Below are 26,033 nucleotides of genomic sequence, written 5' to 3' on the forward strand. Positions count from 1 at the left end.
ACATTGTGGGCTGTTTCCTGATACCACTAGATGACCTCGCTAGGGCCTTAGAAGAGCAAAGAAAATCCTCAGGGACGACTCACATCCCGGTCAGCCCTTCTTCCCTCTCTTACCATCCGGATAGGAGATAGAGAAGCAGAGCCAGCTGCACCAACAGGCACAGTTCTACCCGTGGGCTGTCAGACTCCTGAACGGAAAATAACTTCATGTCAAGATAGTATGATAGACTTGCGGGGTCGGGCGCGTTGTACAACAAGGTCACATGGTGTAATAAGATTGGGACTGGGTTAGGGACTTCTGTCCTCACTGTGAGTTGTGTGTGTGTGTGTGGAGGCGGGGTGGTTGCATGAAGGGAGGCTCAGCCAATCTCATTATACACATGTTGTACTCTGACAATAAAGTTAATAATAATAAGTCACCCAGGGGACTTTCATGGCTAAGGCAGGACTAGAACTCAACATCTCCTGTTGATTGGCCCAGAGTCACCCAGTTGGCTTTCATAGCTAAGGCAGGACTAGAATTCTCAGTCTCCTGGTGACTGGCCCAAGGTCACCCAGGGGGCTTTCATGGCTAAGGAGGAACTAGAAGTCACCGTTCTCCTGGCGATTGGCCCCAAAGTCACCCAGATGGTCTTTATGGTTAAGCCAGAACTAGAGCTCATAGTCTTCTGGTGATTGGCCCAAAGTCACCCAGGGGGCTTTCATGGCTAAGGCAGGACTAGAACTCACCAGCTCCTAGTGTTTGGCCCAAAGTCACCCAGCCAGTTTTCATGGCTAAAAAAAGTACTAGAACTCACAAGTCTCCTGGTTTTCATCCTGATGCCCTAACCCAGACGTCTCCAAACTTGGCAACTTTTAAGACTTGTGGACTTCAACTCCCAGAATTCCTCCTCCAGTCCATGTGAGCTCAGGAATTCTGGGCGTTGAAGTCCACAAGTCTTAAAAGTTGCCAAGTTTGGAGACCTCTGCCTTAACCTATAGACCAAATTGGCTCTTTGCTCCTCCTTTCCTCAGCTTCTGAATTTTCTACCTCTTGTAGCTGTTTCATTGGGTCCTAAATAGTAATGCAACTACTTATTTATTTTAAAATCTTTTATTAAATTTAGCTAGTGCCTCATCTTCCTCCTTCCTGCTCATGTTGTATGCGAGGACCATACAATACCGGTTGCCTACACAGAGATACGGTGTAGGTCAGTGCAACGATGACTCAGACAATTTTTCATAACAACAAACTGATTTTTTTCCACTGCTTTGCAGTAGCGTTTTTCAACTTGGGCAACGCGGAGCCGTGCGAACTCCAACTCCCAGAATTCCCTTGCTAGCCAATGGTAGCAGAGAGGCCCTAACTTTGGCATTCTTTGCTGCCCTCTACAGGTCGCCCGCATTTTCCAGCCCAAATCTGGGCAACTCCCACTGAATATCCGCCGGCGCCCGCTTAAAAGATGGTCGCCTTGGGCCTCCCGGAAACAGAAGCGCCTGCGCTGAAACAGTATAACGCGCTTTGGCTGCTCCAGCTCCCCGTAGCTCAATCAGCTGGCCGCGGGTTTTTTTTTTGTTTGTTTGTTTCTTCTTCCAAGATGGTGGCGCCCAGGTTACTCGGCAACCGGAGGCTTTGGGACAGCTGGACGTCTTTCTTCCTCCTGCAGCTCCTTCTCTCGGCGGTCGGGGCAAAGCAGGAGCCCATCACGGCCGACTTCGATGTCAGACCCGGCGGGATGGTTCATTCGTATTCGCAAAACCTGGTGAGAAAGCGAACGAGGCAGGGCAGAGGACTTAGGTGGCGCCCGCGGATTGGTTGGCTCGAGTCCTGCGCCCCGACAAGATAGCTTCTGATTGGTCGAAGTGAGGGGCGGGTCTTTTTTTGTGGTGCTGTGATTGGCCTCTTAGGAACTGAAGGCGGGAGAGACGAAGCGTTTGGCATGTCCCGGCTAGGCTTCCGTAGAAAGTGGCTAAATGCAGATCTGTAGTTCATAGTGGGTGCCCCAAACTTACCCCGGAGTAAGTGGGTGGTAGAGCCCCTGCCACGGTTTTGCTTCCTGCCTATGAGATGGCAGCGCTTGCCGTTGGCTCCATTTATGCTCCTCTTAATTTTTTCACATTTAGGTGGCTGCCCCTTTAAACTTCTTTCCAAGTAATTCCAACATTTCTATTATAATTTCCTTTTTTTAATTGCATACTAGCTGGATACCCGTGCTTCGCTAGGAAACTCTGTGGTCGGGCTTAGTTTTTGGGGAGGAAAATAAGGAAAAGAAAATTCTGCCTCTGCCCACCAGCATCCATCAGGATTCATCTGGCTAGCGTCCTGTCAGTGTGTCAGAGAGTTGAGGGCTGTTTGGAAACTGAAACAGTATTTGCTGTGTGAGCAAGAAGGAGACAGCAAGGAGCCTGGGTGTGGCTTAGCTCAACTGTTCTGTACTAAAGCTGCTTGGTGCTTGGAACTAAAACCAAAACGGAAACTCCTGCTTGTGTTTTGCATTTGGAAGAGATTTCTTTTCAGGTGTGGAGGGGGAGTAGAACTCCTTAGCATCAGAGCGTGTTAATAATAATAATATAGGAAATACTCTAAATGCTCTGATGGTCATTTTGAAAAACCCTTTCTTAGTGAGCACCTAGAAGCCAAGAGGAAGATACGTGCCAAGTTTCAAGTTTGTAGGCTTTATGGTTATAGAGATTTTGTGATGATGTGTTTTTACATACATACATACATACATACATACATAATATATAGCTTTTATGATAGATCGATTATAATATCTGGATTAGAGAGGTAAATTTGATTTTTGTAGGCTTTGCACGTTGCATAGCACTTCTCCCCACCCCCCGGGAAGTTTTTAAATTTTCTTAATATTACATAAAGTACAGGTAATGTTAGTGTTTGGGGACAAACCCCCAAACAGAATGTGCAGCAGCAGTCAAGCCAGGCAGCCAAATGAGAGAGGATGGGCCCAAGAGTATACACACACTGGAGACAAACACTGTTTGTAGTTTTAAATAGTTGTTTAATCCAATCAGAGTTTAAGCATTGTCAATCAGTCCATACGTCATTCACAAATATATCCATTCAGTAACTTAGTCCATTTACTAGTCAGAACTATATCCTTATCTGCTTGTAAAGATATCTTCTCCTCCCGATACCTTTATCTTGAAGACAACGCTGAGTATTCACAGGATATCAGCTCACCAAGGAAAATAGTCCTTTCGTTCAGCAAAAACAGTATTCAAACAGTAGCAAACAAATAGTATCCAGCACAGTAGCCAACAAGCAGAGAGAACAAGCAGAGAGAGGTTACGTTTCTCTTACTGCCTTTTATTGCCGTTTGTAACCGCACCCTTAATTAGTTAATTACAAGCAGTTTGGTGCTTAAAGCTACAAGTTACAAACACCTAAACCTTGGTTTATATATTTATTCACCCAAACTTAGTTGGTGTATCAATGTTATACCCAACAGGTAGTCCTTGACTTATGACCACAATTGAACCCAACATTTCTGTTGCTAAGTGAGACATTTGTTAAGTGAGGTTTGTCCCATTTTATGACCTTTCCTGCCGCAGGTATTAAGTGAATCGTCATTAAGTTAATAACATGGTTAAGTGTGAAAAAATGGTCATAAGTCACTTTTTTCGGTGCCGGTGTAACTTCAGACTGTCATTTAAATGGTTGTAAGTCAAGGAGTACCTGCAAACGTTTAAAAAAAAAGTTAAGGATCTTAACTCCCAGTGATCACCAGGTGGTCCTCGACTTACGAACAAAGTTGAGCCCATTGTGTGTCTGAATTCTCTGTGAAGAAACTCTTGTCAATGCTTTGGCTGATGACAATACCACCGAATGCAGTAGAATAGGTTGCAGATGGACTAACCATGTTTGCTTTGAATATTTTTGAGTCCCTTTCTGGTTATAAAAAGAAATGAGGTGACATAGTATGTCTGGGAATTGCTGTGCAATATGGGAATTGGGGTATTATTAGTAGGGATGTTATTAATTAAATGTATAGGTCTATAGGACCTATCAATATTCATTACAGCTTACTGCAAGGTATTGAATGCTGGTTTAGTGCAGGGGTTTTCAAACTTGACAGCTTTAGGACTTGTGGACTTCAACTCCCAGAATTCCTCCTCCAGTCATGCCTGTCTCGGAGTTTTTAATTGGAGTTTGGTTTAGATGGAACGCTGACATTAGCTCAGGGATTCTGGGAGTTGAAGTCCATAAGTCTTAAACTTGCCAAGTTTGAAGATCCTTGGTTTAGTGGTTAAGGTATCGGGCTAGAAACTGGAAGGTTGAATTCTAGTCCTTCCTTAACCATGAAAGCTGGTTAGGTGACTTTGGGCCAATCACCAGGAGGCTGTGAATTCTAGTCCTTCCTTAACCACGAAAGCTGGTTAGGTGACTTGGGCCAATCACCAGGAGGCTGTGAATTCCAGTCCTTCCTTAACCATGAAAGCTGGTTAGGTGACTTGGGCCAATCACCAGGAGGCTGTGAATTCTAGTCCTTCCTTGGCCATGAAAGCTGGTTAGGTGACTTGGGCCAATCACCAGGAGGCTGTGAATTCCAGTCCTTCCTTGGCCATGAAAGCTGGTTAGGTGACTTTGGGCCAATCACCAGGAGGCTGTGAATTCCAGTCCTTCCTTAACTACGAAAGCTGGTTAGGTGACTTTGGGCCAATCACCAGGAGGCTGTGAATTCCAGTCCTTCCTTAACCACGAAAGCTGGTTAGGTGACTTGGGCCAATCACCAGGAGGCTGTGAATTCCAGTCCTTCCTTGGCCATGAAAGCTGGTTAGGTGACTTGGGCCAATCACCAGGAGGCTGTGAATTCCAGTCCTTCCTTAACCATGAAAGCTGGTTAGGTGACTTGGGCCAATCACCAGGAGGCTGTGAATTCTAGTCCTTCCTTGGCCATGAAAGCTGGTTAGGTGACTTGGGCCAATCACCAGGAGGCTGTGAATTCCAGTCCTTCCTTGGCCATGAAAGCTGGTTAGGTGACTTTGGGCCAATCACCAGGAGGCTGTGAATTCCAGTCCTTCCTTAACTACGAAAGCTGGTTAGGTGACTTTGGGCCAATCACCAGGAGGCTGTGAATTCCAGTCCTTCCTTAACCACAAAAGCTGGTTAGGTGACTTTGGGCCAATCACCAGGAGGCTGTGAATTCCAGTCCTTCCTTAACCACGAAAGCTGGTTAGGTGACTTTGGGCCAATCAACAGGAGGCTGTGAATTCCAGTCCTTTCTTAACCACGAAAGCTGGTTAGGTGACTTTGGGCCAATCACCAGGAGGCTGTGAATTCCAGTCCTTCCTTGGCCATGAAAGCTGGTTAGGTGACTTTGGGCCAATCACCAGGAGACTGTGAATTCCAGTCCTTCCTTGGCCATGAAAGCTGGTTAGGTGACTTTGGGCCAATCACCAGGAGGCTGTGAATTCTAGTCCTTCCTTGGCTATAAAAGCTGGTTAGGTGACTTTGGGCCAGTCACCAGGAGACTGTGAATTCTAGTCCTTCCTTGGCTATAAAAGCTGGTTAGGTGACTTTGGGCCAATCAAAAGGAGACTGTGAATTCTAGTTCTTCCTTAACCACGAAAGCTGGTTAGGTGACTTTGGGCCAATCACCAGGAGGCTGTGAATTCTAGTCCTTCCTTGGCCATGAAAGCTGGTTAGGTGACTTTGGGCCAATCAACAGGAGGCTGTGAATTCCAGTCCTTCCTTAACCACGAAAGCTGGTTAGGTGACTTTGGGCCAATCACCAGGAGGCTGTGAATTCTAGTCCTTCCTTGGCCATGAAAGCGGGTTAGGTGACTTTGGGCCAATCACCAGGAGGCTGTGAATTCTAGTCCTTCCTTAACCACGAAAGCTGGTTAGGTGACTTGGGCCAATCACCAGGAGGCTGTGAATTCTAGTCCTTCCTTAACCACGAAAGCTGGTTAGGTGACTTTGGGCCAATCACCAGGAGACTGTGAATTCTAGTCCTTCCTTAGCCACGAAAGCTGGTTAGGTGACTTTGGGCCAATCACCAGGAGGCTGTGAATTCTAGTCCTTCCTTAACCACGAAAGCTGGTTAGGTGACTTGGGCCAATCACCAGGAGGCTGTGAATTCCAGTCCTTCCTTAACCATGAAAGCTGGTTAGGTGACTTGGGCCAATCACCAGGAGGCTGTGAATTCTAGTCCTTCCTTGGCCATGAAAGCTGGTTAGGTGACTTGGGCCAATCACCAGGAGGCTGTGAATTCCAGTCCTTCCTTGGCCATGAAAGCTGGTTAGGTGACTTTGGGCCAATCACCAGGAGGCTGTGAATTCCAGTCCTTCCTTAACTACGAAAGCTGGTTAGGTGACTTTGGGCCAATCTCCAGGAGGCTGTGAATTCCAGTCCTTCCTTAACCACGAAAGCTGGTTAGGTGACTTGGGCCAATCACCAGGAGGCTGTGAATTCCAGTCCTTCCTTGGCCATGAAAGCTGGTTAGGTGACTTGGGCCAATCACCAGGAGGCTGTGAATTCCAGTCCTTCCTTAACCATGAAAGCTGGTTAGGTGACTTGGGCCAATCACCAGGAGGCTGTGAATTCTAGTCCTTCCTTGGCCATGAAAGCTGGTTAGGTGACTTGGGCCAATCACCAGGAGGCTGTGAATTCCAGTCCTTCCTTGGCCATGAAAGCTGGTTAGGTGACTTTGGGCCAATCACCAGGAGGCTGTGAATTCCAGTCCTTCCTTAACTACGAAAGCTGGTTAGGTGACTTTGGGCCAATCACCAGGAGGCTGTGAATTCCAGTCCTTCCTTAACCACAAAAGCTGGTTAGGTGACTTTGGGCCAATCACCAGGAGGCTGTGAATTCCAGTCCTTCCTTAACCACGAAAGCTGGTTAGGTGACTTTGGGCCAATCAACAGGAGGCTGTGAATTCCAGTCCTTTCTTAACCACGAAAGCTGGTTAGGTGACTTTGGGCCAATCACCAGGAGGCTGTGAATTCCAGTCCTTCCTTGGCCATGAAAGCTGGTTAGGTGACTTTGGGCCAGTCACCAGGAGACTGTGAATTCCAGTCCTTCCTTGGCCATGAAAGCTGGTTAGGTGACTTTGGGCCAATCACCAGGAGGCTGTGAATTCTAGTCCTTCCTTGGCTATAAAAGCTGGTTAGGTGACTTTGGGCCAGTCACCAGGAGACTGTGAATTCTAGTCCTTCCTTGGCTATAAAAGCTGGTTAGGTGACTTTGGGCCAATCAAAAGGAGACTGTGAATTCTAGTTCTTCCTTAACCACGAAAGCTGGTTAGGTGACTTTGGGCCAATCACCAGGAGGCTGTGAATTCTAGTCCTTCCTTGGCCATGAAAGCTGGTTAGGTGACTTTGGGCCAATCAACAGGAGGCTGTGAATTCCAGTCCTTCCTTAACCACGAAAGCTGGTTAGGTGACTTTGGGCCAATCACCAGGAGGCTGTGAATTCTAGTCCTTCCTTGGCCATGAAAGCGGGTTAGGTGACTTTGGGCCAATCACCAGGAGGCTGTGAATTCTAGTCCTTCCTTAACCACGAAAGCTGGTTAGGTGACTTGGGCCAATCAACAGGAGGCTGTGAATTCCAGTCCTTCCTTAACCACGAAAGCTGGTTAGGTGACTTTGGGCCAATCACCAGGAGGCTGTGAATTCTAGTCCTTCCTTAACCACGAAAGCTGGTTAGGTGACTTGGGCCAATCACCAGGAGGCTGTGAATTCTAGTCCTTCCTTAACCACTAAAGCTGGTTAGGTGACTTTGGGCCAATCACCAGGAGACTGTGAATTCTAGTCCTTCCTTAGCCACGAAAGCTGGTTAGGTGACTTTGGGCCAATCACCAGGAGGCTGTGAATTCCAGTCCTTCCTTGGCCATGAAAGCTGGTTAGGTGACTTTGGGCCAATCACCAGGAGGCTGTGAATTCTAGTCCTTCCTTGGCCATGAAAGCTGGTTAGGTGACTTTGGGCCAATCTCACCAGGAGGCTGTGAATTCTAGTCCTTCCTTGGCCATGAAAGCTGGTTAGGTGACTTTGGGCCAATCACCAGGAGGCTGTGAATTTTAGTCCTTCCTTGGCCATGAAAGCTGGTTAGGTGACTTTGGGCCAATCACCAGGAGGCTGTGAATTCTAGTCCTTCCTTGGCCATGAAAGCTGGTTAGGTGACTTTGGGCCAATCACCAGGAGGCTGTGAATTCCAGTCCTTCCTTAACCATATAAGCTGGTTAGGTGACTTTGGGCCAATCACCAGGAGGCTGTGAATTCCAGTCCTTCCTTAACCACGAAAGCTGGTTAGGTGACTTTGGGCCAATCACCAGGAGGCTGTGAATTCTAGTCCTTCCTTAACCACGAAAGCTGGTTAGGTGACTTGGGCCAATCACCAGGAGGCTGTGAATTCTAGTCCTTCCTTGGCCATGAAAGCTGGTTAGGTGACTTTGGGCCAATCACCAGGAGGCTGTGAATTCTAGTCCTTCCTTAACCATGAAAGCTGACTAGGTGACTTTGGGCCAGTCACCAGGAGGCTGTGAATTCTAGTCCTTCCTTGGCCATGAAAGCTGGTTAGGTGACTTTGGGCCAATCCACAGGAGGCTGTGAATTCTAGTCCTTCCTTAACCACGAAAGCTGGTTAGGTGACTTTGGGCCAATCACCAGGAGACTGTGAATTCTAGTCCTTCCTTAGCCACGAAAGCTGGTTAGGTGACTTTGGGCCAATCACCAGGAGGCTGTGAATTCCAGTCCTTCCTTGGCCATGAAAGCTGGTTAGGTGACTTTGGGCCAATCACCAGGAGGCTGTGAATTCTAGTCCTTCCTTGGCCATGAAAGCTGGTTAGGTGACTTTGGGCCAATCACCAGGAGGCTGTGAATTCCAGTCCTTCCTTAACCATATAAGCTGGTTAGGTGACTTTGGGCTTTCAGCCAACCCATTTCACAGCATTGTTATTGCAGGGAAAATAGGAGGAAGAAAGAAATCCTCCACTTACAACAGTTCATTTAGTGATTTGAAGTTATAACGACACTAAAAAAAAGTGACGTATGACTATTTTTCACACTTATGACCCCATGGTCACGTCATCCTTTTGGTCACATCATCAAAATTTGGACAGTTGGCTACTGACTCATATTTATGACGGTCGCAGTGTTCCGAGGTCGTACGATACCCTTTTGCAACCATCTCACAAGCAAAAGTCAATGGGGAAGTCAGATTTGCTTAACAACCTTGTTACTCACTTAGCAACTGCGGTGATTCCCTTAATGGTGGCAAGAAAGGTCATAAAATGGAGCAAAACTCACTTAACGACCGTCTCTCTTAGCAATGGAAATTTTGGGCTCAATTGTGTTCAAAAGTAGAGGGCTGCCTGTATTAGATATGTTTGCCACAGCGGAATTTTTTTTTTTTTTTAAATAAAATTGGTTCCATCGCAGGAAGAAATTATTAAGAAAATATTGGAATGTGCTGAGATGAGTAGATTGACATTTGAAATTGGAGAGCAAGAAGATAAACAATTTTATAAAATTTGGGACCTTTTCTATCAATGGTTAGATGATGAAATATGACAATAGAATACTTAGAATTTTAGATAATAAGGAATATTCTTGTTTTTTCTTTTTCTTTTGTTATTAGATACTATATAAAGTGTTGTTTTTTTTTTAGGATAGAATTGGCATGATTATATGATTTGTTACAGAATAAATTACTTAAATTATAGTTATCTCATAAAGTATGAATGAATAAAAGTATAGTCAAATGATTTTTTTTAACAATGATATGAGGATATATAAGTTGGGATTGATAATAAGAGTTATCATGTAACATAACCGTAATTGAGACTACGAAATGGATGCACAAAACTGATGAACCAACCGACACACTGTTTGTATATAAGTATGGAAGAGAGCTGATGCTTTTATGTTTTGTCTGTTTTTGTTTGTTTGTTAAAAAAACAAACAATAAAACTGTTTTTTTAAAAAAATAAAAAAATAAAAATTGGGAGGTAGCTAACTTGAGTCATTCATTCATAAAACCTGCCAAATTTAAAAAGAAGTTCAGCGTGTCACAGCCGTCCAATAAAATGTATATAGAGAGCATAATATAGATAGTTAAAAACACAGCACAAAAAAAATCATCTTTCTTCTTTGGAAGAGATTGCGAAGGCCGGACTCCTCTCTAGAGCACTAAAAATCGCCACGGACCGTTCTCATCCTGGACATTCATATTTTGCTCTGTTAGCATCAGGGAGGCGTTATAGGCGTCTTAAAATGAGGACTAATAGACTGAGAAACAGTTTCTTTTCCAAGGCAATAATTGTCTTGAATCAAACAATGCATATGTGATTTAGCCCTATGCATATAGTGGCATTTTTAAACTTATCTTACTATATATTTTAGATAGGTTTTAGATGAGGTGTTTAATTATTATTTTAATTATTTTAATTTTTAAATACTCTGTAGTGTGATTGTGATGTGGTGTTTGGGACACTGTGCTGGAGTAGCTTTCAAATTTCATTGTATTTGTAGAATGCAATGACAATAAAGGTATTCTATTCTGGTCTAGTCTAGTCTAGTCTAGTCTAGTCTGTAATTCTATTCTAGTCTGTAATTCTATTCTATTCTATTCTATTCTGTAATTCTATTCTATTCTATTCTATTTTGTAATTCTAGTCTAGTCTGTAATTCTATTCTATTCTGTAATTCTATTCTATTCTGTAATTCTATTCTATTCTATTCTATTTTGTAATTCTAGTCTAGTCTGTAATTCTATTCTATTCTGTAATTCTATTCTATTCCATTCCATTCCATTCCATTCCATTCTATTCTATTCTATTCTATTCTATTCTGTAATTCTATTCTATTCTATTCATTAAAATAAACATTATCCTGCAGATAACCTGGAAGAAAAACAACACCAACATAGTAAAATAATAATAATAATAAGCAGCACAATCTAAATCCATAACAAAAATAGAATGTAATCGTTAAATGGAAGCAAAAAACCAAACCAAACCAAAACACAGTTTTTAGCTAATCACGATTAAACAACAATCCCTGGCTTTGAGTCAAATCAGGAACTGCTAAATGGGAACAAAAATAATTTCTAGTTTATTTTATTTTACTTGTGGTTGTGGTAAAGGAAGCCTTTCGATTGTGTGGGTTGGTTTGTTTTCAATCACATCTGTTTTTTTTTTTTAAAAAAAACCTTTGCCATTTTTAGCCTTTCTTATTGTCTATCGTCATATCCCCCGGTTTCTGTATTTTTGGGATTTTTTGTAAAAAAACAACCACCACCTCACATTCTTGAGCAGCTGAGCAGTGTATAAATTTAAAAAATAATAACAATCCGAATGAGAAGGAGTTGTGAGGATAGTGCTTGGAGGCTGATTTTTATTATCGTCTGTTAAGCCAGGTTGACTGAAGGACCGAAGTAATCGGTGCTGATCTCAAAAATTAAACTGTTGGCCCCGATTTATATCAGATGAGAGACCACCAAGAGAGGCAGATAGGAGAACAACGATCATGTAGAGTCCTTGTTGTTCTCTGTACTTGCTTGTTTTCTTCCAGACGTTTCACGACCCAGCTAGGTAACATTATCAGGGCTACCGTGTTTTCCCCAAAAAGAAGACCCTATTTTATATTATTTTGGGCTACCAAAAAAGGCACCAGGTCTTATTTTCGTGTGATGTCATCCACTGAGTAACCTCACCTGTGTGTGTGTCGTACCTGGCCTCCTTTTCGCTGTCAGAATTTCTTCTGCGGCCGGGCAAGGCTTTCCTGAAGGCCTCTGCAGCCAATAACAGAGCTTTGGATCGATCCAGAGCTTTCTTATCAGCTCCAGAGGTTGCAGAAGAAATAGGCCGGCAAGGCAGGTGTCGGTGTGTGCCAGGCCTAGTTACAACTGTCCAAAGGTAAGTAGTAGGGCAGCTCCACGCACCCCACATCCCCACCCTAGCTTAATTTTGACCCATCCACTCTGGAGTGGGTGGGATCTTAATTAGGGTTTATTTTGGGGGTAGGGCTTATATCGGGCGCACGTGTCAAAATCAAGCTAGGGCTTACTTTCAGGGTAGGTCGTATTTTTGAGGAAACGGTCCAGAAGGGAGGAGGAGGGGAAAGAGGAGGAGGAGGAGGAGGACTCTGGGGTCCGTGGTGTTCTCTGAGCTTGTCTGTTTTCTTGCAGTCGTTTCATTCCCCAGTTAAGTAACATCATCAGTGTTAGAAGGGGTTTGTGGAAAGGAGGAGGAGGAGGACTGAGGTCATCCTTAAACCTGCTTGTTTTCTTGCAGATGTTTCACGACCCAACTAGGTAACATCATCAGTGCTAGAAAGGAGTAGGGTTGTCTCTCTGTTTATACTTAGGTGGTTTGTCCTGTCAGTGTTGGTGGTAGAGGTTTTTTTTTTCTTCCCCTTGGTAGTTCCTCGATTAGGATATTGTTTTCTGCGTGATTGTTTGTCTGGTGTTAATCCCTGCTTATCTGCTGCAGGCTATCGGAGAGGTTGAATCAAAACAATACATAATCAAGTTGGTGTTATTCATTTCTGATTTAATGTGTTAATGATTAACATGATTTCATTCAGTACAGGTAGGCTTACAGCCATTCACTTAGCGACCGTTCAAAGTTCCAACGGTGCTGAAAAAAAGTGACTTACGACCATTTCCCCATTGAATGACGGTGTTCTGACCCAACCGGACAAAGGCAAAGGCAGCAGCCCCCGCCGTTTAAGGTTTAGTAACGAATGCTGTTCCTTTACCGATAAAAGGCTGCTTTCTATTCATTAGCTCTGACAAGAAAGAGCCTTGCTAAGTTGTTCGTCAAGGCTGCCGAAAGCCCAGAGATAAGAACTAATTTACAAGATGTCCACCCGCCGAGCTTCAGAGCTTCGTTGCTTTCTGCAAAGAACGCTTTGATCAAACCTGGCTTTTATCCTCTTGAGGGAGGAGCCATTACCTCGCAGCCTTACCTTCCCGAGTTGCCTGTGCTGCTGTAATTGTTCTTTCCTCTGAGTAATCCTTCGTGCACGCGCACTTGGCACAGGCTCCTCGGGAAACTCCTCATTGCTGCTGCCAGCCCCACAATCTCTGAAGGCAGCAGTCCACTCCCGGATGGTCCCGGCCCCTCATCACTCTTCTCAGCCGTCCGCGCCTGCTGCCAGCTAACCACAACAGACAGTTCCGAATGAATGACAGTTTCCCACAGTCACCCAAATTCAGACGTTCGGCAACTGGCTCATATTTACGACGGTGTGCGGTGTCCGCGGGGGTCAGGCGATCCCCTCGTGCGACCTTCTGACGAGCCAAACTCCACGGGGAAGCCAGATTCACTTAACGACCGTGTGACTAACTTAACCACGGCAGTGATTCGCTGGAAACCACTCTTGTGGCAGGAGAGGTTGTAAAACGAGGCAAAATTCATTGAGCAACTTCCTCGCTTGGCAGTGGAGATCATGGCCGTAAGCCAAGGATAGCCTCTAAAGCAGGCAGGTATTGGCAGGTCCAGCTTTTGGGGTCTGAAGACCGTGATTTCTGCTTTCCTACCGGAAGGTCTGGCTATAACTTAAGATCACAATGTGCCATAAATGTACTTAAGCAGAGGCTTTGAAGAACAAAATCTAACTTTAATTGATCAATAAGGTTAGGGTAGGGCCTATCCTCACTTACACGCAAGATAGATATGAGAGGAAGGCTACAAAGCACATGGAGAAAGTAAAATCATACCTTTAAGATTCTTAGAAGTCGTGTAACTGCATTGTAAAACTCTCTAACTTAGATTTACATCTTTCCTACAAAAGAGAAATCTCTCTCTGGCAGCGTTTGCCTTTCATTATCTCTTCTCCTATTGTCCTACTAATTGATCACAATTGACCACTTAAGGAGGTTATTAACAGCATACTTCAAAGATGTGGATTCCTCTGGATGGAGGTAGCTACATTCCCAGGGGGTGATGTTGGGGCGAAACGTATCGATCCAGGAAAACAGACGGGCTCAGATTGATTTAGGTGGGACGATCATGTGTCTTAATAAGAGGGATGTAACCGATTGCAGGCATATGTTGTAATCGTTTTACAACAAGTGAAAGGTTAAGGAAATCTTTTCTACAACAGCGAGATAACAAAAATGGCTGTAGAGTGATAAATGCTTAACAGATATACACATGTACGAGAAAACAAGTGCCTAACAGCAAGACAACAAATTCCTATTCAGGAACTCTCTACATAGTGTTATAATATATTCTACTACATTTCTTTATTTATTATTACCCTTCACTACCATTTCTTCTGTTTTTTCTACAGGGAGAGGTTACCTGTGCTTTTACCTATGCGGCTCAGGGCGGGACGAACGAGGTAAGTTATTTTTTTCTTTACAATCCTTCTGATCCGCCGTACACGAATCTAGACAAGACCGGTGGTGCAGTGGTGGGATTCAAAAAATTTTTTTTTACTACCGGTTCTGTGGACATGGCTTGACTTGGTAGGTGTGGCTTGGTGGGCATGGCAGGGCTGAAGGATACTGTCAAACTCATAAAATATTTCTCTGGTCTTTTAGAGTTGCCAACAGAAAGAGAGCGGGGAGTAGCGTAGCAGCCGCAAAACCGAAAACTGAATTCCATGGATGTTTTCATAGATAGTTTCCAGGCGACCGAACTTTCTGCCACGCAAAATTCCAACTGGAGAGTATATGACTGGTGACTCTGGGCTATGGAGGTGTCCCATTGGAGAATAGGAATTATGATACACCCAGGGAGTGGGGGAAAACCGGAGTCAAGGGAGACGATGCAATGATGTGTCTCAGAGTCGGCTACGTCCAGGCAGCGCCGGCGTGTCTTCTCCTAATAAATCTTTGAGCGTTGAAAATCAGGCTAGAGACTCAGGACTTAAATAGAGGTGACTACCGGAGCACGGACAGATACTATAAAATCTCCATTCCCACCCCACTCCAGGGGAAGGATCTTGCAAAATCCCCATTCTCTCCCTATCCCACTAAAACCTGCTTTCCAGCTCCATTCTCCTGTGCAGGGCAACCAAAGACCCAGCCGATTAGCTGAGACTCGATGGGAGGCGGAGAATAGATGGGGATGGCGGGGCCAGTCAGAGGTGGGATTGGCCGGTTCTCCCAACTACTCAAAATATCCACTGCCGGTTCTCGAGAACCGGTCAGAACCGGCTGAATAGCACCTCTGTAATAGTGGTATGCTGCTGGTTCGCACCGGTTCTAGCGATTTGGTAGCGCCGGTTAGCAGGTAGCGCCGGTCAGCAGCTGTGCTATATTTCCCTTTGGTTGTAGCTCAATTGGTAGGCGCGGCAGAGCGCCGCCTCAGCTGTTTCACTCACCAATGCTGATGGTAAGGTAAGTTTTCATGCTTTGGCCCATTGTAGAATGCTCCGCTTGCGCCCCCAGAACCGGTAGTCAAATATTTTGAATTGCACCCCTGGGCAGGACCTCTCTATGTTTCGCAAAACTGAACTCGCCAACTTATGCAGAGGGAAGGTCTCAGCCCGGGAAGATGGAGAAGTGGAGGTGAGCAGGAGGAAGCCAAGTTAGCCTGAGAATCTTCATTCTCTGAGCTGGGCTGTTTTCTGGCAGACGTTATATTACCCGACTCAGTAACATCATCAGTGCTAGAAGGGAGAAGGGTTTGCAGAGTGGAGGGAAAGAAGGAGTAGCAGTTGGATTGTGGAGTCCTTATTGCTGTCTGAGCTGGGCTGTTTTCTTGAAGACATTACATTTACCCAACTAGATAACATTATCAGTGCTAGAAGGGAGTAGGGTTTGCGGAGTAGAGGGGAAGTAGTACGCGGAGGAGGATTGTAGGGTCTTGATTGCTCTCTGAGCTTAGCTGTTTCCTTGCGGACGTTTCATTATCCAACTAGGTGCTAGAAAGGAGTAGGGTTTGCGGAATGGTGGGAGAGGAGGAAGAGGAGGAGGAGGAGGAGGTGGAGGAGGAGAAGGAAATGAATGTGGGGTCTTTGGTGCATCCTGAGCTTGGCTGTTTCCTTGCGGACGTTTCATTATCCAACTCGGTAACATCCTCGGTGCTAGAAAGGAGTAGGGTTTGTGGAATGGTGGGAGAGGAGAAGGAGGAGGAGGAGGAGGAGGAGGAGGAGGAGGAGGAGGAGGAGGAGGAAATGACTGTGGGGTCTTTGGTGCATCCTGAGCTTGGCTGTTTCCTTGCGGACGTTTCATGACCCAACTAGGGAACATCCTCGGTGCTAGAAAGGAGTAGGGTTTGTGGAATGGTGGGAGAGGAGGAGGAGGAGGAGGAGGAGGAGGAGGAGGAGGAGGAGGAGGAGGAAATGACTGTGGGGTCTTTGGTGCATCCTGAGCTTGGCTGTTTCCTTGCGGACGGTTCATTATCCAACTCGGTAACATCCTCGGTGCTAGAAAGGAGTAGGGTTTGCGGAATGGTGGGAGAGGAGGAGGAGGAGGAGGAGGAGGAGGAGGAGGAGGAGGAGGAAATGACTGTGGGGTCTTTGGTGCATCCTGAGCTTGGCTGTTTCCTTGTGGACGTTTCATGACCCAACTAGGGAACATCAGAGCCAGAAGAGAGCGGGGCCTCCTCTCATTTTCTGTGCTAGTGGTTCGCTCTGTCAACATCAGTGGGATTGTTCCTTTGTGGTTGCTTGATTGGGCTGTTGTTCAGCCATCAACCAGCACACAGAGATAAACAACAGGTACATATCGTTCAAAAAAAAAAAAGCAAACCCCCAAAAAGCTCAAAGACCACAATACCATCTTGCCAGCAATCAGCATCCAGATAAGCAGGGGCGGATCAGCAGTAAAGCATTAAATTACACCCCAAAACTTAACCAACCGAGACAAACCATCAAATAGGAAACAACCACTAATCAAGGAACCAAGGAGGAAATGATAACAACAGAGCTGGAAGGGACTTTGGAGGTCATCTGGTCCAATCCCCTGCTTCTGACCCTATACCAGTGGTGGCTAACCTTTTTGGGCTCCTGTGCCAAAAATTTGTGCGCACGCACTCAGGTGCCAGCACCTACAATGCAAAAATGGAAAACCCGAACAACCAAAGATCCATATATATATATATATATTTGTTTTCTGAGGTTCTCGTGGGTATTTGTATGTGGATCTTTGGTTGTTCGGGTTTTCTCCCGCGTAAGATTCGAAGTATCTAGGCAACGTTTCGATGAAGTCTCATTCATCATCTTCAGGCTTCTGTCTCCGGCTATGTGCTTCTCAGAGTAATCCCCCAGCAACTAAGACTAACCTGAGCACAACCAAGCCCCCACCTGAACAGAACACGCCTCCAACCAATCAGAACACGGCCAAACCCCCAACCAATCAGAACACAGCCAAACCCCCTACCAATGAGAACACACCCCCACCCAATCAGAACACAGCCAAGCCCCCACCCAATCAAGTCCCACCCCACTGGCAGTTAAAAGGAGGAAGCAGCTGCAATCTCACATTACTCTGAGAAGCACAGAGCCGGAGACAGAAGCCTGAAGATGATGAATGAGACTTCATCGAAACGCTGCCTAGATACTTCGAATCTTACGCGGGAGAAAACCCGAACAACCAAAGATCCACATATATATATATATATATATATACACACACACACACACACACACACACACACAGAGTACATAATTTTGTATTTGTTCATTTGTTTATTTTCTCATGTTTATATAGTGCATATTGGAGGGACCTTTTGAGAGCTTGTACGCAATGAAATTCCATTTTAATGTATGCCGATTTGTGTACCTTTAAAGTGCCAATAAAGTTATTCTATTCTATTCTATTCTATTCTATTCTATTCTATTCTATTCTATTCTATTCTATTCTATTCTATTCTATTCTATTCTATTCTATATTCCATTCTATTCTTCATCCCGATATTCTATTCTATTCTGTTCTGTTCTATTTTATTCTATTTGGTAATTGTATTGTACCCTCTGATTGTATTATTCCACTTTATTCTATTCTATTCTCCTCTTTCTCTTCCTCCTTCTTTTCTCTTCTTCTCCTTCTCTTTCTCTTTCTATCTCTTCTTTTTCTGTTCTACTTTACTTTACTTTATTTTACTTTACTTTATTCTACCCTACCCTACCCTACCCTACCCTACTCTATATTTGTTCTATATTCTATTCTATTTCCTATTCTCTGTTCTACTCTATTGACCTCCATCCTTCTCTCTGGTTTCAGCACTGGGAGATGATTATCGGGGTCAGCGAAGACAAGAGGTTCATTTCCTGTTCAGTCTGGAGGTACGTCTTCTCCCCTGCCCCTCTTAGCTTTACAGGTAGTCCTCGCCCTACGACCACCAAATGGCTGTTAAAGGGCATTTGCTCCATTTTACAACGTTTCTTCTCACAAGCCAATCCCTGCAGGTGTTTTAAGTTAGTCACGCGGTTGTCAGGGGGACTGGCCTTTCCCTTTGGCTTGGCCTGTCAGAAAGTCACAAAAAGGACCTCCAACCATCATAAATGTGGGTTAGTTATGGTCCTAAGTCCCTTTTTTTCCCCAGAGTAACTTTGGGCAGTTATTAAACAAATGGCCGTAAGTCGAGGACTCCCAGTATGCCACTGAAAGGACAATCGGATCGGTCCATCCACATTAAAATCCTTTGCCTTCAATGGGTACGACCACAACAGAGCCCAACATTTCTGTCATCAAGCGAGATATCCGTTAAATGAGGTTTTGCCCCCGATTTAAGGCCTTTCTTGCCAACGGTTGTTAAGTGAATCATACCCGTTGTTAACAACACGGGTTCTTAAGCGAATCTGGCTTGTTGGTAGGAAGGTCGCAAGAAAGGGATTGTATGAACCCTGGGACGCTGTAGCTGTCCCAAATGGGAGTCGGTTGCCAAGCAGTTGAACACAAATTTCAGTGCCGTAGTAGCTTCGGATGGTCACTAAACAAAGAGCTGTAAGTCAAGGAGATGATGCTTTGGTCAGTCACCTTAAGGCAGCATTGAGGGAGAGCCAGGGGTGGGTGTTGAGGTAATTCCCTGTTAAGAGAATGAGCGCATACAGGGAGACGTATTTGAGAGAAGTGTTTGAATAATACGCATACACAGCACACAGATACACTGTACATTAAATGTAGGTTTTTACTTCTAGAAAGGTTTAAAGCAAAGTCCAAAATAAGCAGTCCAAAGTCATTCACAGGTAAAATCAGTCAGTTTTCAATCCAGGGATAATCCAATAACAAAGTCCAGTGTCAAAAACAGTTCAGTATCAGACTTACATCAAATCCAGGAATATCAGTCAATTAGAAGGAACAGCAATACTCTCCAACAGAAGGAAACAGAGATACACTCACACTCTCTTCCGAGACTAAGACTAAGACAACCCAGGTTTCTGGCTCCATCTTATGGCCGTTTGAGAAACCACACCCAATTACACTTTTGCATTTTCTTAAAGATACAGTTTTAAAATGTCTCTCCCGATTTATATATTGTCCAACCCAAATAACGGTTAGGTGACTTATATTCCTAACAGGCCCCACAGGCCAGAATGTACCCCATACGCCAGATCCAGCCCCCCCAGGCCTTGAGTTTGACTTTAATAACAGGATTGCTAATGCAATCCTAAATTGTATTAACAGAGGGATGCAATCAAACTCAAGGGAGGTACTAATACCACTCTATAAAGCCTTAGAAAGGCCACACCTAGAGTACTGCCTCCAGTTTTGGTCACCACACTATAAAAAGAGATGTTGAGACTCTAGAAAAAGTGCAGAGAAGAGCAACCAGGATGATGAGGGGACTGGAGACTAAAACATACGACGAACGGTTTGCAGGAACTGGGCCTGGCTAGTCTAGGGAAGAGGAGGACCAGGGGAAACCAGATTTGCTTAGCAACCGTCTGACTGATTTAACGACGATGGCAGCGATTCCCTTCACAAGCAAGAAAAGTTTGTAAAATGGGGGCACAACCTCCCTTGACCAATTTCTCGCTTAGCACCGTAAATTTTGGGCTCAATTGTGGTCGTAAGTCGAGGGCTTTACTATTTGGGCCTTTTTTTACCATCCTCTTTAAATCCTCCCCTTTTTATTGTGTTATTATTGTTATTATCATTCTCTCTGTGGCTTTGCAAAAGTACCCTGAGTGTTTGTGTGCCAAAGACAAACTCCTTGTGTGTCTAATCAGACTTGGCCAAATAAAATATGCAATTCAATTCAATTTCATTTTTTCCCCTCCCTTCTCCTCTCCTCTGCTCCTCTTTCTCTCCTCTCCTCCCTTCTCCCCTCTCTTCCTTCCCTCTCTCCTCTCCCCTCTCTTTTTTCTTCTCTCCCTTCCTTCTTTCTCTCCTCTCCTCTCGTCCCCTCTCCCATCTCTCTTCCCACTTCTCTCCTCTCACTTCCCTCTCTCCCCTTTTCCCTCTCCTCCCTTCCCCCCCTCTTCCTTCCCTCTCTCTTCTCCCCACTCCTCTTCTCTCTCTTCCCTCTCCCTTCCCTCTTTTTCCTCTCCTTTCTCTCCTCTCCTCCCTTCTCCTCTCTCTTCCTTCCCTCTCTCCTCTCCCCTCTCCTTTTTCTTCTCTCCCTTCCTTCTTTCTCTCCTCTCCTCTCGTCCCCTCTCCCATCTCTCTTCCCACTTCTCTCCTCTCACTTCCCTCTCTCCCCTTTTCCCTCTCCTCCCTTTCCCCCCTCTCTTCCTTCCCTCTCTCCTCTCCCCTCTCCTTTTTCTTCTCTCCCTTCCTTCTTTCTCTCCTCTCCTCTCGTCCCCTCTCCCATCTCTCTTCCCACTTCTCTCCTCTCACTTCCCTCTCTCCCCTTTTCCCTCTCCTCCCTTTCCCCCTCTCTTCCTTCCCTCTCTCCTCTCCCTCTCCTTTTTCTTCTCTCCCTTCCTCCTCCTCCTGCCCCATCTCTCCCCCTCCTCTCTCCTCCCCTCTCTCTTCCCTCTTTTCCTTCTCCTCTCCTCCCTTCTCCCCTCTCTTTCCTTTCTTCCCTCCCCTCTCTCCCCCTCCTCTCTCTTCCTTCTTTCTCTCCTCTCCTCTCGTCCCCTCTCCCATCTCTTCCCACTTCTCTCCTCTCCCTTCCCTCTCTCCCCTTTTCCCTCTCCTCCCTTCCCCCTCTCTTCCTTCCCTCTCTCTTCTCCCCACTCCTCTTCTCTCTCTTCCCTCTCCCTTCCCTCTTTTTCCTCTCCTTTCTCTCCTCTCCTCTCGTCCCCTCTCCCATCTCTCTTCCCACTTCTCTCCTCTCACTTCCCTCTCTCCCCTTTTCCCTCTCCTCCTTTCCCCCTCTCTTCCTTCCCTCTCTCCTCTTCCCTCTCCTTTTTCTTCTCTCCCTTCCTCCTCCTCCTGCCCCATCTCTCCCCCTCCTCTCTCCTCCCCTCTCTCTTCCCTCTTTTCCTTCTCCTCTCCTCCCTTCTCCCCTCTCTTTCCTTTCTTCCCTCCCCTCTCTCCCCCCTCTCTCTTCCTTCTTTCTCTCCTCTCCTCTCGTCCCCTCTCCCATCTCTCTTCCCACTTCTCTCCTCTCCCTTCCCTCTCTCCCCTTTTCCCTCTCCTCCCTTCCCCCCTCTCTTCCTTCCCTCTCTCTTCTCCCCACTCCTCTTCTCTCTCTTCCCTCTCCCTTCCCTCTTTTTCCTCTCCTTTCTCTCCTCTCCTCTCGTCCCCTCTCCCATCTCTCTTCCCACTTCTCTCCTCTCACTTCCCTCTCTCCCCTTTTCCCTCTCCTCCCTTCCCCCCTCTCTTCCTTCCCTCTCTCTTCTCCCCACTCCTCTTCTCTCTCTTCCTTCCCTCTCTCTTCTCCCCACTCCTCTTCTCTCTCTTCCTTCCCTCTCTCTTCTCCCCACTCCTCTTCCCTCTCTTCCTCCCTTCTCTCTTCTCCCCACTCCTCTTCCCTCTCTTCCTCCCTTCTCTCTTCTCCCCACTCCTCTTCTCTCTCTTCCCTCTCCCTTCCCTCTTTTTCCTCTCCTTTCTCTCCTCTCCCCCCCCTTCCTCTCTTTCAGGCCCCAAGGAAAATCTTACCTTTTCTTCACCCAGTTTAAAGCTGAAATGAGAGGAGCAAAGATCCAGCACGCCATGGCTTATGTGAGTCGCACCTGGAGGGGGCCGGGGGAAGGGGGTGTCCGTAGCCCAGGGTTTGTGGGCCAGTTTGAAACGAGGGGGTTCCTTTCCCTCCTCCCGGTTTACGGCTTTCTACCACATTCTTGGCCCTCGTTACGTTTTCTGCTGACCGCTAGGAGGCACCACTCATCCAGCTTCACCCTTCTGTTGGGACTGATGAGGTACACAGGTATACCTTATACAGGTAGCGTTCGACCTACGGCCATCATTGAGCCCAAAATTTATACTGCGAAGTGAGAAACTTTATTAAGTGAGTTTTGCCCCACTGCTGTCAGGATTCCGGCAGTTACCCCTATTTAAATCACGAGTCTCGAGCCAAACTTCCAAAACTTAAAAAGGATTTATTGGGAGTTAACATGCCGGCACTGCCTGGATGTAGCCGACTCTGAGACCCATAGTTCATTGTCACCCCTTGACCCTGTTTTTTCCCCCTCCCCTGGGTGTATCGTAATTCATATCCTCCAATGGGACACCTCCATAGCCCAGAGTCATCAATCATGCTCTCCAGTTAGATATTTGCGGGGCAGAAACTTCAGTCACCTAGCTACTATCTTTGCAAACATTGAATGGAATGCAGTTTCTATTTCCAAGTTGCCACACTTCTCCCCCCTCCCTTTCTGTTGGCAACTCTCAAAAGACCAGAGAAATATTTTATGAATTGACACCCATTTTATGACTCTTTTTCGCCACGTTGGTTGACCCCCTCAGGACAGGCATCATAAACCTGAGCCAGTGAAGCATCCGCGTGTAAATGCAACAGTCATCAATGGGAAAGAACAATCCCGAGTCCCTTTTTTCAGTGCCGTTGTAACTTTGAGCGGTCGCTGTGTGAACTGTTGGAAGTCGAGGGCTGCCTGCCTACGTGGTATATGCAATTCAAGGACAAAAGTGGTCTTAGAGCGAGCGCCTTCGAATGGTCCGTAGTAAATAAAACATACAAAAAAGGCCATAAACGTTCCACAGGGGAAGGCTCCTGAGGCCTTTGCTAGGGGCCCCAGAAAGGACAAACTGTGATAAGACAGAGCCAATGGAGAAGCGCAACCAAAATGATGAGGGGACTGGAGGCTAAAACGTAGGAAGAACGGTTGCAGGAATTGGGCATGTCTAGTCTAGACCAGGGGTCCCCAACCACCGGGCCACGGACCGGTACTGGTCCGTGGAACATTTCCTACCGGGCCGCCGGTTTGCTGGGTGCCGCCATCTTGTTTGATGAGAAAGTGCTTCCAGTGAGCTTTTCCGGTTGGAAAGCGGCATTTGGGTCCTGAAGGAATCCTCGCGCCTTAGTTTCATCGAAGGGGGGGGGCAGCTTCGAACGAAACTAAGGCGCGAGGATTCTTTCAGCACCCAGGCAAGGCGAGCCGAGCGACCGTCCCGAAGCCGTCCCGAAGCGAAGCCCATCGACAAAGGTACAAAGGAGGAGTTGACGGTGGCGGGGAGAAGCGGGAGACGGCCGGCTGGCCCGTCGCTTGGCTCGCCTTGCCTTGCCTTGGTCATGCGCACTGATGCCAGTACCGGTCCGCGGATCATTTTGTGATGCCGGTACCGGGCCGTGGCACAAAAAGGTTGGGGACCACTGGTCTAGAGAACTGGGACGTGGTGGCTAAGAGGCTGAGCTTGTCGATCAGAAAGGTCAGCAGTTCGAATCCCCGGCGCTGCGTCACGGAGTCAGCTCCCGTTCCTTTGTCCCACCTATTGCCAACCTTTCTACCCCACAAATATCTAACTGGAGAGCATGATTGATGGCTCTGGGCTATGGAGGTGTCCCATTGGAGGATATGAATGACAATACACCCAGAGGAGGGGGAAAAACCAGGGTCAAGGAGTGACAATGAACTATGGGTCTCAGAGTCGGTTACATCCAGGCAGTGCCGGCATATTAACTCCCCATAAATCCTTTTTAAGTTTTGGAAGTTTGGCTCGAGACTCGTGATTGAAATAGGGGTAACGGCCGGAATCCTGACAGCAATGGGGCAAACGTGTTTGAAAACACGTTAAAAAGAAAAAAAGCAAATAGAAAAATAGGGACCCCTTTGGCGGGAAACGAACAGCGTTCCGTGCGCCTTCAAAGGTGTTTCGTCATGCCGGCCCCAGGGCCGCGGAGATGCCTTTGGACAGCGCTGGCTCTTCTTCGGCTTAGAAACGGAGATGAGCGCCGTCCCGCCAGAGACGGAAATGCCTAGCACGTATGTGCGAGGGGAACCTTTACCTTTAGCTAGTCTAGAGGAAAGAAGGACTAGGGGTGACATCATAGCAGTCTTCCAATATCTCAGGGGTTGCCCCAAAAGAAGAGGGAGTCAAGCTATTCTCCAAAGCACCAGAAGGCAGGACAAGAAGCAACGGATGGAAACTCATCAAGGAGTGAAGCAACTTAGAACTAAGGAGAAATTTCCTGATAGTTAGAACAATTGATCAGGGGAACAATTGGCCTCCAGATGTTGTTAAATGCTCCAACACTGGAAGTTTTTAAGAAGAGACTGGACAACCATTTGTCTGAAATGATACAGGTTTTCTGGCTTGAGCAGGGGGCTGGACTAGAAGATCTCCCAGGTCCCTTCCAGATCTGTGATCAATAAACTCTCTAGTTCGAAAGGGTAAATAATGAGGAAAAAAACGGTGTCCCTCAACTGAAGGAGAATTAAAATGACAAGAGTTGTAAGGGGCCTTCGAGGTCTTCTAGTCCAACCCGCTGCTTAGGCAGGAAACCCTACACCTCTTCAGGACAATGGTCGTCCAACCTCTTCTATAAAAATTTCCGGTGTTGGTGCATTTACAACTTCTGCATACATTTGTCGCTGCGCTCCTGGTTACAAAGCTTAGTCTATTCTTGGTTCCCCGCCACCCGATCACCTAAGAGTATAGGTCTCGTTTTTAAACATCCCATCGATACTTTAAAGAGCCCCCGCCCTCAAGTGCATGGCTGTTCTCAGCCACATCTGTTTGGCTCCCTCTCCGCCATACCTCACAGCCTCCAGAGCTGGGTTTTTTTCAACCTCTGCTGAAGATATGTGGACTTCAGTTAGCAGAATTCATCAGCCAGCTTGCTGCCTGGAACATGTTTGGGGTTGAAGTCTACCCATGTTGACTAGGGAATTCTGGGGGTTGAAGTCCCACCAAGTTGACTAGGGAATTCTGAAGGTTGAAGTCCCACCCTGTTGACTAGGGAATTCTGGGGGTTGAAGTCTACGAATTCTGGGGGTTGAAGTCCCACCCTGTTAACTAGGGAATTCTGGGGGTTGAAGTCTTCCCTTGTTGACTAGGGAATTCTGGGGTTGAAGTCCCGCCCTGTTGACTAGGGAATTCTGGGGTTGAAGTCCCACCATGTTGACTAGGGAATTCTGGGGGTTGATGTCTACCCATGTTGACTAGGGAATTCTGGGGGTTGAAGTCTTCCCTTGTTGACTAGGGAATTCTGGGGGTTGAAGTCTACCCATGTTTTCTAGGGAATTCTGGGGTTGAAGTCCCACCCTGTTGACTAGGGAATTCTGGGGTTGAAGTCTTCCCTTGTTGACTAGGGAATTCTGGGGGTTGAAGTCTTCCCTTGTTGACTAGGGAATTCTGGGGGTTGAAGTCTACCCATGTTGACTAGGGAATTCTGGGGGTTGAAGTCCCACCATGTTGACTAGGGAATTCTGGGGGAAGTCTTCCCTTGTTGACTAGGGAATTCTGGGGGTTGAGGTCTTCCCTTGTTGACTAGGGAATTCTGGGGTGGAAGTCTTCCCTTGTTGACTAGGGAATTCTGGGGGTTGAAGTCTTCCCTTGTTGACTAGGGAATTCTGGGGTGGAAGTCTTCCCTTGTTGACTAGGGAATTCTGGGGTTGAAGTCCCACCATGTGGACTAGGGAATTCTGGGGTTGAAGTCCCACCATGTTGACTAGGGAATTCTGGGGTTGAAGTCCCACCATGTTGACTAGGGAATTCTGGGGTTGAAGTCTACCCATGTTGACTAGGGAATTCTGGGGTTGAAGTCTACCCATGTTGACTAGGGAATTCTGGGGTTGAAGTCTACCTATGTTGACTAGGGAATTCTAGGGGTTGAAGTCTACCC

The 26,033-nt window shown here is 46.4% G+C and overlaps 1 protein-coding gene across 1 annotated transcript in view; it reads left to right on the plus strand.

Annotated features, from left to right (window-relative positions):
- Positions 1–1,511: 1,511 nt before the first annotated feature.
- The window catches only part of MYDGF (myeloid derived growth factor), a 32,567-nt gene continuing 8,045 nt past the window's right edge, over positions 1,512–26,033 (plus strand). Inside the window, exons 1-4 of the mRNA XM_026721530.2 lie at positions 1,512–1,741; positions 14,239–14,289; positions 18,122–18,183; positions 21,871–21,952. Coding sequence (XP_026577315.1) covers positions 1,577–1,741; positions 14,239–14,289; positions 18,122–18,183; positions 21,871–21,952 — 360 coding nt within the window. The 5' untranslated portion in view covers positions 1,512–1,576. The remainder of the gene's footprint in view (positions 1,742–14,238; positions 14,290–18,121; positions 18,184–21,870; positions 21,953–26,033) is intronic.

Source organism: Pseudonaja textilis, chromosome 1 (genome assembly GCF_049901715.1).
Source record: "Pseudonaja textilis isolate UNSWEBS1 chromosome 1, rPseTex1.2, whole genome shotgun sequence".
Classification (NCBI taxonomy): Eukaryota; Metazoa; Chordata; class Lepidosauria; order Squamata; family Elapidae; genus Pseudonaja; species Pseudonaja textilis.